This window comes from Triticum dicoccoides, chromosome 1A (assembly GCF_002162155.2).
Source record: "Triticum dicoccoides isolate Atlit2015 ecotype Zavitan chromosome 1A, WEW_v2.0, whole genome shotgun sequence".
Classification (NCBI taxonomy): Eukaryota; Viridiplantae; Streptophyta; class Magnoliopsida; order Poales; family Poaceae; genus Triticum; species Triticum dicoccoides.
The window spans coordinates 500425461-500439302 of NC_041380.1; the positions used below are offsets into that span (position 1 = coordinate 500425461).

The 13842-nt window shown below is 47.4% G+C and overlaps 2 protein-coding genes and 1 long non-coding RNA gene across 3 annotated transcripts; 2 read left to right on the top strand and 1 right to left on the bottom strand.

Annotated features, from left to right (window-relative positions):
* The first annotated feature begins 2830 nt into the window (after positions 1-2830).
* Positions 2831-6007, top strand: LOC119282901 (transcription factor FAMA-like). Its single transcript, XM_037562905.1, has 4 exons — positions 2831-3029; positions 3125-3772; positions 5055-5558; positions 5644-6007. The coding sequence occupies exons 1-4, from the start codon at positions 3018-3020 to the stop codon at positions 5731-5733; spliced, it is 1254 nt and encodes a 417-aa protein (XP_037418802.1). The 5' UTR covers positions 2831-3017; the 3' UTR covers positions 5734-6007.
* A 2745-nt stretch (positions 6008-8752) lies between these two features.
* LOC119282933 lies at positions 8753-10987 on the top strand. The gene is made up of 3 exons (XR_005138956.1): positions 8753-8883; positions 10450-10660; positions 10878-10987. It is a non-coding gene; the product is annotated as an uncharacterized LOC119282933 (long non-coding RNA).
* On the bottom strand, positions 9169-13842 carry LOC119282917 (putative respiratory burst oxidase homolog protein H). Its single transcript, XM_037562907.1, has 15 exons — positions 13322-13842; positions 12793-12955; positions 12665-12713; positions 12464-12577; positions 11960-12382; positions 11461-11847; positions 11278-11373; positions 11048-11163; positions 10866-10968; positions 10671-10759; positions 10426-10576; positions 10199-10348; positions 9978-10106; positions 9806-9884; positions 9169-9688 (listed from the first exon to the last, which is right to left on the bottom strand). The coding sequence occupies exons 1-15, from the start codon at positions 13659-13661 to the stop codon at positions 9579-9581; spliced, it is 2499 nt and encodes an 832-aa protein (XP_037418804.1). The 5' UTR covers positions 13662-13842; the 3' UTR covers positions 9169-9578.

Genomic DNA, 13842 nt, shown 5'->3' on the forward strand with positions numbered 1-13842 from the left:
GGAGACCCCCGAGAGCTGGCCGACATGCTGACCTCTAGCTGCCTAGCACATCGGCTCTATCAGGCGGCTGCAAGGGCATCCACCTCGTGCTTCTGCTCCATTGAGAGGCTCTCCCACAACCCGTTCCCGCTCGCAGTCAGGGCGGATGTGGTGCACAAGAGGAGAGTGTGGAGCGGACATGGTGTGATGTGGTTTGAGCCATGAGTTAGCCGCCTTTAAATAGTGGATGCCAGTGAGGCCAAGCGTCCAATTGTGTCAATGCGCGGGCGGCAGAGATGGTTTCTTGGCCGACATGTGTGTTTAATGGCGGCAAATGGACAGACAGGCATTGAACATGCATGTTAGATATATGTCCCACCCCATCTAGTATACGTCTCACCGACAATGAATAGATGCATACATTGGGGATGCAGCACGGGTAGTGCCCTCAGCCAGCGAGCTGCTTTAATGTTGATGCCAGTGAGAGGTCACATCCGCTCTGGGCCGACATCAATATGGAGCAGTCGCTTTAGAGCGGCATGAATGCGGGCAACTGGCCTCGGGCGGGAAAGGGCGGGCGAGGAAGATGGTTTTGGGTATGCCAGGGTTGTCGAAAGCTGGTGTGGCAGCGGTCTAGACACCCCACGAATCCCCTCCCCCTCCCCTCTGGTGTTTGCTTCTGGTTTACGAGAAAAAGGACGTCCAGACCGGCCAGCAAACGGAGGCGGGACCGCGTCGGATGGCAAAAAGATCACACGGTCTAAATGTGTGCGGACGGTTTGAGGGTCCGCGTTGAAGATGACCTTAGACAAGTTACATTCTACTAACCCCACAGTCAAGATGTAAGAGGGCATCTGGTTTTGTGGCTATCCACCACAGGACAAGGATAAACACTTTTCCCAAGGATGCCACTTGTTTGGTTGAGGGAAAAAGAAAGAAGGGGTAACCAAATATGTGGAAATATTCTGCTAAAAGTTGCTCGCTACAGTCAGGACGTAAGTGACTTACATCCCGACCCCACGGTGGGCGAGCTATGACCAAAGACCAGTTCTTTTAATGCGATTCTGAAGAATCACGGTTCAAAGAATCAAAATCATAAAAGAAGTCATCTATGTCCCAGGAACCGCCTAAATCAACCCAGAATCGCGGTGCAATCTAGAATCGCGGAAACTTGGCGATTCTCATAATTCTAGCCAGTCCCTCAAAACAAAAAGCTTTGTTCCAAACTAGTACCCCTATTGGACAATTTGTTTACGGCCAGAATGCCACTCAGGCCTTGCCGACCGAGAGAGGCCCAAAACGACTGGTTCATCCCTGCAGCAGTCTGTGATGCTGGCGACGTGTCGTATCCTGACGACCGAGGTTTTTATTTTAGAAGAAGTTCAAAAAAGATTTTGCCCCTCGGGCCTCAGACAATCATGTTTTTGTGTCTTGCTCCCTGAAGATCCTTGGCTAGTTCTGCCATTGCCACCACCCAAAAGAAAATAAAACAGTGAGAGATCTCTTGAGCCCCGTGCGCTGGGCCTGCCATGCATCGTCACATGTCGACCCAAGAAAAAGAGCACAAAAAGTAGAGGAGAAGTGGAGAAAGCTTTGTTGTTACGTATCCTACGTAATCCTTCTTTTCCCTAACCAAACGCCCTCCCCCTGATTTTCAGGGTGGGCCCCAGCCTCCACTAATATCCAATTGAAGGCTGCCAACTCATTTTATTCGTAAGATACGTAAAAATATTTTCGTAGGTGTAGCATTGCTCCAAAGCAAAAATGCTAGACTTACGTAATGCTGTTACGTATCCTACGTAATCCTTCTTTTCCCTAACCAAATGCCCTCCCCCCTGATTTTCAGGGTGGGCCCCAGCCTCCACTAATATCCAATTAAAGGCTGCCAACTCATTTCATTCGTAAGATACGTAAAAATATTTTCGTAGGTGTAGCATTGCTCCAAAGCAAAAATGCTAGACTTACGTAATGCTGTTACGTATCCTACGTAATCCTTCTTTTCCCTAACCAAACGCCCTCCCCCTGATTTTCAGGGTGGGCCCCAGCCTCCACTAATATCCAATTGAAGGCTGCCAACTCATTTCATTCGTAAGATACGTAAAAATATTTTCGTAGGTGTAGCATTGCTCCAAAGCAAAAAATGCTAGACTTACGTAATGCTGTTACGTATCCTACGTAATCCTTCTTTTCCCTAACCAAACGCCCTCCCCCCTGATTTTCAGGGTGGGCCCCAGCCTCCACTAATATCCAATTGAAGGCTGCCAACTCATTTCATTCGTAAGATACGTAAAAATATTTTCGTAGGTGTAGCATTGCTCCAAAGCAAAAATGCTAGACTTACGTAATGCTGTTACGTATCCTACGTAATCCTTTTTTTCCCTAACCAAACGCCCTCCCCCCTGATTTTCAGGGTGGGCCCCAGCCTCCACCAATATCCAATTGAAGGCTGCCAACTCATTTCGTTCGTAAGATACGTAAAAATATTTTCGTAGGTGTAGCATTGCTCCAAAGCAAAAATGCTAGACTTACGTAATGCTGTTACGTATCCTACGTAATCCTTCTTTTCCCTAACCAAACGCCCTCCCCCCTGATTTTCAGGGTGGGCCCCAGCCTCCACTAATATCCAATTGAAGGCTGCCAACTCATTTCATTCGTAAGATACGTAAAAATATTTTCGTAGGTGTAGCATTGCTCAAAGCAAAGGCAGGGAGCGTGGCGCATGTGAGAAAAATAACTCACCGGCCGGCCGGAGCCTCCCGTTCCATCCTCCGGAGGTGGCGCGGTGAATTCATCCGCCACCCTTTTCAATTAATGCGTCCGAGAGGCTCCTCTCTAGAGCAGTGCACAAACGCCCACAAATTTCAACCCACTCGATATCTTCTTCCTCCTCAACTTGTTCACTGCAGGCTCTTCTTCCGGCGGACGCACAGCACACCGGCCGTGCATGCACGCATGAAGGCCGGCGTGTGATCGCAGATCGGGAGCCAGCTGCATGCATGCGCTCGCCGTGAGGTTATCAAAGCTACGTCGTCGCGATCATGGAAAAACAGGTACATGCATGCATCGATCACGCACCGCCTGGCCATGCATGGCCGATCAGTTTCGGATGTGTTTGTTGGTCACCATGCGTGGTCGCTCTGAGCAGGGAAGCAGCCACCAGCTGGACACCTTCGCTCAACTGGACGGCGGGGCGGCGCCGGAGGAGCCGATCGGTGGCGGCGCGGCAGCCGAGATGGCGGACTACATGCTGGGCCAGACGACGCCGCTGCCTCCGGGAGGGCCGCACGGCCAGGTGTCCTTGGACAAGCTCAGCTTCTCCGACGTGCTACAGTTCGCCGACTTCGGCCCCAGGCTCGCGCTCAACCAGCCGTCCGCCGACCACGACGACGCCCGTGACGACGACGAGGAGGACAGCTACTTCTTCAGGTTCCAGTCCCAGCTCTCCGGCTCGGACGACCCTGATCCCCGCGGAGGCGCAGGTATCCTCCACGCGGCGGAGCACGAGGGCAGCAAGACGGCGGACGGATCAGGAGGCCCGCACGATCACGGCTGCGGCGTCTCCGAGAGCACCACGCTGGTGCAGCAGTCCGACGGTGGCGGCAGGGTAGGCCAGAAGGCTGGCGGGGAGCAGGCGAAGAGCGGGCGGCGGAAGCGGCCCAGGTCGACGAAGACCAGCGAGGAGGTGGAGAGCCAGCGGATGACGCACATCGCCGTCGAGCGCAACCGGCGGCGACAGATGAACGATTACCTCAGGGTCCTCAGGTCCCTCATGCCAGGATCCTACGTCCAAAGGGTATATGTTTGCACATCTTACTCGCTACCATTGCAACATATAGTTCATCGCTTGCAGTGACATTTCAACGAACAATTTGATTTTCATATGAAAAGAATAGTACTCCACAAAAATTATAAGAACCCAAACTTAAACTTATGGTAGTTCCAATTAAGCCTAAGATTTTCTTATGTCTAAGTCGATGGTGCTATATGAGACATCACATGAGTCACGAGGGATTGAACTTTTGGTAACATAAAAATTCCAGACCTCGCGGAAATATCTATAAAAAATGAAGTTCTTTCGGATTTCGATCTATCAAATTGCACTGATTTTAAAGAAATTTGGTTTAATTTAAATTTGGTTTGGAACTAGTTCAAATCTGGACAGGAATTTCAAGGTTACAAAAAAAATCTCGCTTAAGATATGTCAGTGCGATTTGCATCGATCGTCGTGTTTTTTTTCTTCCTTCCTCTACTTTGAAGCCAACCTCAATTACTTTGACGATGTTAGGGTTAACTTGGGGTTTACATGCTCAAGGTTTTCTTTTGTTATCAAAACAAAGGGTGGCAGACGAAGCAGACTAGAATTGGATAGCCCTGAATATCATGTGTTGAGACATACTCCCATGCTCCAGCGCCATGTGGGCCGTTGGATCTCAGATCTACTGGTCATAGTGAGACTCCTAGAACATGCACACAAATATGGGACTCTCGAGGCGGTTTTTTGCAAATTTACAAAGCCTCTGACCATGATCAATGGATCTCGTATCCAATGGCCCACGTGGCCTTGGAGCATGGGAGCACCTAATATTCTCCCAAGCCGAGAGTACTATTTTGTCTTCCAAAGCATGGATTTAAAATTTGGATTTGCTAATTTTCAGTCAACACCGAGGACTGTCGATCTTGATGATGAGATTCATGCAAGTTTTTATCTTCCCCTAGCTACCCTTTTTACTGAATGAACAAGTTTTCGTAGCACGATGAACATTTTTCGAGAGTTGTAAAATCGACAATGAATTTGTTAATTTTTAGGCGACGGAGACATAGGCACTCCCTTTAAAATTTCATAGCTAGTTACCCGCAAAAAACAAACTTAGCTAGTTAGATGCTTTTTTTTCAATGTTATCAGTCTGCCTTAGAGTTTATTTGTGTAATTTCTAAAGAAGCTAACGAAGTGCCTGATATACCAGTAGGTCCAGTACACCTAATCCATACAATATTCCCCTAAAAAACCTAATCCATACACCATACAATACATGACCCCCTATAACTTTGGTAACATATGGCACGATGCCGTGCAGGGAGATCAAGCATCCATCATAGGCGGAGCCATAGAGTTCATACGTGAGCTAGAGCAGCTAATCCAGTGCCTCGAGTCACAGAAGCGGCGGCGCCTGTACGGCGACACGCCACGGCCGGTCGCTGACGCGTCCGCCCCGGTGGTGCCGGCGACATCCATCCACGAGCCGCCGCCGCAAGGGCACGAGGCTGCGCCGTTCTACGTCTCCCCGAGCCTCTCGTTCCCCGGGGCGGGGAACGGTGACGGTGCCGCCGGAGCCAAGGTGATGATCGACCTCGACGCGTGCGGCGGCGGGCTCCGGGAGGAGGTGGCCGAGAACAAGTCGAGCCTGGCGGACATCGAGGTGCGCGTGCTGGGCGAGGACGCGGTGATCAAGGTCCTGTCTCGCCGCCGGCCGGAGCAGCTGATCAAGACCATCGCCGTGCTGGAGGAGATGCACATGTCCATCCTCCACACCAACATCACCACCATCGAGCAGACCGTCCTCTACTCCTTCAACGTCAAGGTACGCACGAGCATTCATTTTGTGTACCAACTGAATGCAGATCAGATTATCGACCGCGGGATTGAATTGCTGCTTCTGATGTTAGATCACGAGCGAGCCAAGATTCACGGCCGAGGAGATCGTTGGCGCCGTCCACCAGATCCTCAGCTTCATCGACGTCAACTACACGTTATGACCGACCCATCCCTTTACTCAGGATTGAGCTTCTGTTGTCGATCTCGACTCGATTAATTTCAAATTCTATACGTACATTGTGCGCTTAATTATATTTTTTCCTCCCTCGAGTACTTGTGCTTAATTGTATCTGTATGACGATATACACTGTTCCTTCACTCTCGTATGCATGTAAACTGATTAGATGTACAATGAGTGACTCCATATATACTCTATAATGGGGTTGTCTATATGTAAGTTATCTGAATTTTCAAATATTTCATTTAATTTTTTTACCAGCCTTCGTTTGCGACCAAGAACTAACATGTTTTTTTTCTTTTTGGTGAATGAACTATTAAATTTCTTAACGTGGTGTCCCTGCTACGCCAATTGGTGAGCCTACTCGAAAGATATTCAACTCAAGTGATTAGCACACATAAAAAAGGGAAGGGATTTGGGAATAACAACTACTATTGATTCATAGAGAATGAAACAAAATTAGAAGAAAAAAAGGGCAAGCAACAAAAAAACTTATTATTAGTAGACATAATTCATGGACTGGTATTTTTTATTTTATTTTTGCGAGAATTTTTTTTATCTCTTCATCTTCAATCATGGTATTAACTGCAAGAGAATGAAACAAAAGAGATCCGGTGATATTTTGATGGTTGTTAATAAAGCAACGATTGAGGTTTGAAAAATGCAGGTGGGTGATTTTGCTGTCAAAATTCATGTGTATTCGAGAGTTGATGGCTTTATTTTGGTTTTGGTGGCAGTATATGGGGCTGCCCAATCAGATCTTAAACCTGCTTTCCTAGTTGGGTTGAGTTGTGATTTGTGGCTATGAATCTTTACCCGTATTGGTGTTGGAGACTTTAATACTCCCTCCGTTCCTTTATGTAAGGTGTGTTTGTTTTTTGATAAAATTCCACAATGTAAGATGCATTTTTTTCTAATTTCTCGTAATTCCGTTTTTGACCCTCTAGGAAAAGAAAAGTATATCTCCCCCGATTGCATGTGTCTACTTCTAGAGAAAAAAGGGAATGTATCCCTCTCCCGATTGTGTGTATCTCTTCCTTTCCTAGCCTAAATGATTTACTTGCTGCTAATCAACGAATTAGACAAGAGTAATTTCGTCCTAAATTATTAATATTTATGTGCCTTGGTCATCATGCCAGAAATAATACACCTTAGATAAAGGAACAAAGAGAGTATAATTTAGAGACAGGACACGGAAGGAATGATAACTTTGACGCTAGATGACCCTTTACGTTCGATGCTGTTATTAAAACCTAGATTTGAGATAGCTCTTTCGGGTCGATGGTATAATTCGGCTAACGGTCTGTAAACACCAACGTACGAGAAGTTGGATCATATCTTGGACAAGTTTCCTCTGGTACCCATGTGGGCACTTTAGAGGAGTATTTCTGGCCAGAAACTTCCTCCTCCTCCCCCCTCCCCCCTCTTTTGGATTTCGATGAGGCCGTTGATGTGGGGAACAAGACCGCTTTGTCATTTGAGTTGTCATGCATGATCCGGGCAGGAAGGACACCAAGGTTGAAGTGGAAATTTAAGATCCGACATCTGAGAAAATTATTTCAGGGCTACGCTAAGAGTTTGAGTGGTGTTTATAAGAAAGAAAAGGATCAATTGATTGCTTTCGTTGAAGCTTCCGACATTAAAGCATAATCATTCCCTGTAAGTGCGGCAGCATATTATGTCAAGCGGGAGGTAATGCGCGAGGAGGAGATCAAATGCGCCCAACCTGCTAAGGTTAGACGCGCTTGGGAAGGGGATAACAATACAAGATTTTTCCATTTGATTGTGAGTGGCAAGCATCGGAAAAAATCTTCCAATTAGAGCATGTTGAGAGGACCAATGTCTATAAGCTTACATCATCAATTATTATAAGGAAATTTTTGGTTCTCTATTGTCCCATTTTGTAACAATAACAATGGATGAGGGCATTACCTACGATACACCCCAACTCTCTCCCGAAGAAAACGCTGTATTGACAAGTTTTTGGAAAAATAGGTGTCGGGGCCATTGTCGGGGGTCATCCAAGGAGATATATTGCCAATGTTTGAGGACTCATACATTGATAATTTTTTGTTGTTTTGTCTTAACTTCGGTATTATTTGTTGCTTCCTAAGGAGGATGCGGTACAAATAGGGTAGTTTAGGCCACTTTGTCTGTTGAGTGTGAGCTTTAAGAGATATTTATGTGTATGACGGATTTGAATCTCCACTCTCCGTGATTTTATAGAGATACTAGATATCTTGTTGGGATACCCCATTAGCTCTTCACTCCCCGAGTTTGTATATTAGTGTGTAGAGGAAAGATGTTTATGCTGCATTGGTTCTTGGGGCAAGTCATTGAACATTTAGTTCCGACAGGCTTGGGTTGTTGATAAATGGGTGTGGTACATTTAGTGCATAGATAGATGTCTATCAACCTAGCATAAATTTACCATTGAACTGCCAAAACGTCATATATTATGGTACAAAGTGAGTATTTCACTGGAGGTTCACTATTAATGATGTTTTCATAGTCAAATTCATGTACGTGGATCTCATAAACACATACTCCATCTTTTGCAGACAACACATTTGAAAGACCAAAGTGTCGATTGAAATCAAGATTCTCATGTGGTTTTATGCACCGGGGTAATCCTCATCAATCAAAATCTAGCTAAACATATAATTGGTAGGAATGTAAAAATGTTGTTTCGGTGACCAAGAGAAAATAATTCAACATCCTTTTCTTTCCTGCCTGTTTACCCTTTTGGTTTGGCGTCTGATTCGTATAGCTTTCAGTCTACCTCCGCCTAGGTGCCTAGTAGTATATCGAATTTGTTCCGGAACTGGTTGGCTCAAACTACGGATCCAGACCTTATGAACAGGCGTCCTAGGACCCAAACCCAAAAATCCACATTTTCACATGAATTTGGCTCAAACTATGTCTTACAACTGCAAATGCATACAAAAATTGCTTGCGCGAGTGTTGTTGCATCACTGGTTCACTGGCCTGTCCACATTGGCATTTTATCAAACAGCTAGTGTCCCTGCTATACGAAGCAAAAAGCCCCTAACGGTGGCCGGCGCTTCCCGGCTTTCTCGTCAGATCACGGTCGCTTCACGCCGCCGCCGCCGGTGCCTCTGCCGCAACAAAGGTCAGCCACCGAACCCTCCTCCCTTTCCTACCCCCTACGGATGCTTGGGCTGTACTTCTTCTCTTCTTACTACCCATCCTGGATGCTGCCCTCCCCGCTCCATTGCGGCTGCTCGACGATAGGGCTCGCGCCTCTGGGCGCCCGGAATTGACCGACGGCAACCAGGGATTCCTCTTCGTCTGTATGTAGTAGTATGTGCTTGCGTGCAATGCAAGGTGCTAGCTATATCCGTGGAAAGGGGATTATTCCCAAATATCCAGCCAAGAAATGGAGCATCGTTCACAATTGAAAAGAAATGGGCAGATTGACTTGAAATGCTCCTACTTGGTTTACAACACAATCTTTTTATCAAGCTAACGAATCCGATTCGGAGGGTAATCTTTGTTACAACAAAATGAGTAAATGGCTCACTTTAATTTTCAGCCAATCCAAACTTGATCCTATCAATTTTGAACCGAGCCAATCACCTGTTCAAGGTCTGAATTATTCTAAGAAGCAATCTCACTGACGAATGAAAATATAAATACATGGCTTTCCTCCCCCTATCTATGTGTGGCAGCAGCTATAACTAACGCCACATGCTTTTCACTCCATGTAGTTTGTACACTAATATATGCCCCAGCTCCCTCTGGCACCTGCAGAGCTAGAACTGCTACCCGATGCTACCGAATTTTTTGTTGCGCTGACCTCACAAGTTAGAAGTTCTCCTTGTGGAAATGGAACCGTGTTGTTGTCGTGTGGCTGAATTCTATTGCAAGTTCCCTGAGTGTTTTTGTAAGCGTCGGAGATCCACAATAGAAAACACCTGCAGAAGATTTATGCAGCACCATCTTAGTATATATATCTTTGTAATGTTAAGTAGGATTCGACACTTAAATTTTGATCAGGTGCACACAAAAAAATAAAAACAAATGTGACTCGCCTATACGAGCATTCTTGTGGGTATTTGCCAAATCAGAGTACACCTTTCTCCAGTTTGGCCTTGCAAAATGTGTCCGGATCTGTGAAACAGCGGTCAGGAAAGGAAGCAACCATGGTGTATCTGAATCTTATTGCAGTTAACAAAGGGAGGGGGAAGGGAGGGAGAAAAAAACCTTGCTGCCGGAGACGATATCCACACCATTTTTTGCGTGTTGGAGCGATTGAACCATGGCAATCAGAGCTGACCTCGCATCTCCTTCCTCGTACACACTGGTTAGGTAGTTGTGCATCTCTATTGCATTCTGTACAGCAAGAGATTAAGTTATTTTTCTTTTACAAAACTGAACTATGTGGGACGTTGCTGTTTACTGAAACAGTTTCGGTTGAGCAGTACATCGCTATCACATTCAGCAACTTCATTCATGACACCTTTGAACCATTCAAAGGAGCCTTGTTCCCTGGTAACCCAATAGAAGTAAGCTCGGCTTGGCCCGTTGCTCTTGAAGCTGCTGCCTGCCTCCTCGTCATTCATGCTTTGCTGCTCCTGTTGAATCAAATTCATTTTAGGCTTTTGTGCATCTGCACTCATGTATGAGAAATAACTTTTAGTGACTGAGTTACATTATTAGACTTTATGTTGTGCAGGAGATCCTTCAGTATGCTGATGAAAGGAGTTGCACCAATTCCAAGGCCAATAAGGAAAAGGATGTCGTATTTCTTGTAATTTTGAGCTGGTGCACCGAAAGGGCCATCAACAAAGATCTTGGGAAATCTAAATAAAGAAAGCCAAGTCACTAAAGTTAGTGCAATATCGCCTATATACATATCCTCAAGCAATTCCTTAAGAAAGCTTAAGGTATAATCACCTAGTATTCTCGTCCGCGCCTTCTGCTATGACTGTGGTCTCAAGTCTTGATAGTGTAGCCTTCTTGGAATTTACTTCTTCTTCACAGGCCTGCATGAATTATTATACTTTTTCATCAGTTAAGTAAAATATATAGAGTGTAAGCTCCTCACAAGTTGTACTTCTTCTATGCTCCCTCCTCACTTTTTCTACTGACCTTCCCAAATAGGTTCCTTAGTTCTGTTGTCCAGTCACCTAATGTGCGGATATGTACACTCAAGTAGTCGTCCCCAGGTGCAGAGGTGATGGAGAAGGGATGCCTGCAAACATTGAAGAAAATTTTGAAGCCAAAGCCTTGGAAAACTCGTAACTTGGAAAATATGGATGATGGGATGGTACCACTCAAAAGGCGAGACGTCTGGGCATTTTACAAAGAGGTACATCCCACTTTTGTATTTGAAACTTGATGGCTTCTTCATGTAAAGAGAGAGAACATTTCCTGGGTAAATTGCTGCCTGCATGACACATAGAACCATGCATAATATTACCAGTTCGCTTGTGATACTTGCACTTTAAAATGTATACTGAGGAAACTTGTATGTTGTATACTTGTAGAATCTATAGCTTACCTTGATGACAGTCACTCCATAATTCTTCTCACGAACTCTTCTGGTGGCTCTCTCGCTGGCATAGAAGATAACAGGAACTGCTATGTACATCCATCCCTGTAGAAGCACATCCAAAGTTACAATTTCAATTTATGCACATTCATAACTACTCTTGCCAAACATAATTGAGAGCAAGAGCAATACCGTTTTCTTGTACCACGGCTTGGTGAGGAATAAGTAGTAGGAGTGCATCACCAGAAGGATATATGCAAACACCAGCAGGTGGTGGGCATACCAGAAGGAATTGAAGCCAGCCAGGTGGTGCAGTGGCGATGGCAGCTTCACGACGCTCCTCCTGAAGGAGGTTGTCGCCAGTGTAAAGGAGAATGACATTATGAGGACCAGGAGGATACCAGTCCACCCTGGAGTGCTCGCGAACAGAGTTCCCCATGTTGGTTGAACATAGTTGAAGAAGGGCCCCAGCTTCTCCTGGAACTTGTCACTTGGGCAGGAGACCAGCCTTGGGAAGTCGCAGGTCAGGTGAACAACCGTATGCATACCCGCTCCAATTGCAATTCCAACCGCGATAACCTGGATACATTGCGATCGTTAAAGGGGGGCGTACTGTGCATTGCATGATGCAGATGCCGGTAAGATGTTCCTTGTATTGTCCTGGAATGGAAATGGCACAAGGGCTATGTACCTTGTGGAAGTTTATGTTGTCGTCAAATGGTATGACGGCGCTGAGTGCAGTCGACCGGAGTGCTGTTAGCGTGTTTCGGCACACCGGGAGGAGTATGAGGGCCATGTTCAGCTTGGTCGTCTCAGCGGCACCCTTGGCGATGCAGACACAGTACCCCATCACCTCGAAGACGGCCCGATTCCTGTACTGTATGAACTTGAATATGAAGAGGGCAATGTTGGCGACCCCCCACAGCGCCAGGAACCATATCCTCTTCCAGTTCTCGTGGATGAAGTCGACGGTCTCGTGAATCTGTTTCTGCATTGGGCTCCGGTGACTGGACGGAACCATTGTCTTGGCGAGGCTGGTTGACGCCTGGTCCATCTGATCCTGTGACCCCTCTTCCATCACCATCTTACGGAGTAGCTTCTCCAGCTGCCAAATCTGCATCAGGACAGAAGATGAGCATATATGTAAGCATGCTGGTGCTGCATCAGAAGAAGATAAGTTTTCATTTCTTGGCACCTCAATGTAGCCGCGGGCATCAGGGTCCAGCTCCTCCATGATGAGCGAGGCGTAGGTCGCAGCATGTTTCTTCAGCTTGGCAAGCTTGTTCGCCCCCGCGCTCAGCACAATGATCTGCACATGGAATGAAAACCCTGAAATTTCATAGAGGCTGGCTTTGTGGAGAAGGGCAGGCAGGTCCGGAGACGGCGTGCTACCGACCTCCTTGACCTCATCTTCTGTGAGCTTTCCGTCGCCGTTCTTGTCGCACCTGGTTGCAAAACAATCTCATCAAGACGCCGGCAGTGAGGTATCGTCACCGAAGAGAAGGTAAGGTAGACCTTTATTACATGTCAAAGAATATGCGTAGCCGTGCATCGAAGTTGTTGTCAGACATCTCTTCCCAGCACTCCTGGAGCTGCTCCTTGGTGAGTCCTTGTTCTGGGTCGATCTTCCTTCTCCTCGCCATCGCCACGAACACCTCGCTTGCGAATTCCTTGGAGTCCGCCATGCCTGTGAGAAGCAGAGCCGTTCTGGGCTTAGATATTCAGAGATGAAACAATGTGGCTGGTTAATGCTTTGCTGGCCAACGTAGACAGATGTAGACAGATTCAGTTTCAAGATGATACATTGCTAATTATCCTCTGATAAATAAACGATTGCGTTCCAGATCAACCAATGTGGCTGGCTAATGCTTTGCTGGCCAACCTGAAAATGAATCTGACATGTTTTGGAAAAGAGAGCAGAGCACTGCTGAATTCTGACATGCTTTGCCGGACCGTCAAGCTAGCAGGTATCAGAGATTCAGAGAGCATCGAGATTGCGGGAGCGGGAAGGCAACAAGAAAGGACGGCCGGTTGATCGGGGAAACGGACGTACCGATGCACTTGGCGAAGTTCTCCTGGTGGAGGCGGCCGTCGGCGCTCATCTCGTCGAAGCGCTTCTCGACGGACTTCCAGCCGTCCTTGCCGGCGGCGGCCTTGTCGAGGAAGCGGAGGCCCTTGAGCGCCGGCTGCGCGCTGGAGTGGGTGCGCTTGAGGCCCATGTCGGGCACGCGGAAGGAGGTGACCCTCGACGCCAGCCGCTTCATCCCGGACGTCAGCCGCGACGGCTGCTTCCGCATGGTGGGCGCCGAGTACGGGTGCGGCTGCGGCGGCGGCTGCTGATGATGCTCGCCGCCGAGCGGCACGTCCACGTACCCCTCCGACGACGACGCCATTGCGCGCTGCACCGGTGATGGCACCACCGCCCAAGCCCAATGCGAGGCCGCTGGTGGGCGTAGTAAATTTGGAAGGTGGGAGACGAGGGGGGGAGGGGAGGAGAAAGCGAGGAGAACTGTGGCGCGTGTTGCGGAGAGGGGTCGCGCCAATTTTAGCCGTTGCACTGCATGCGCGGCAAGG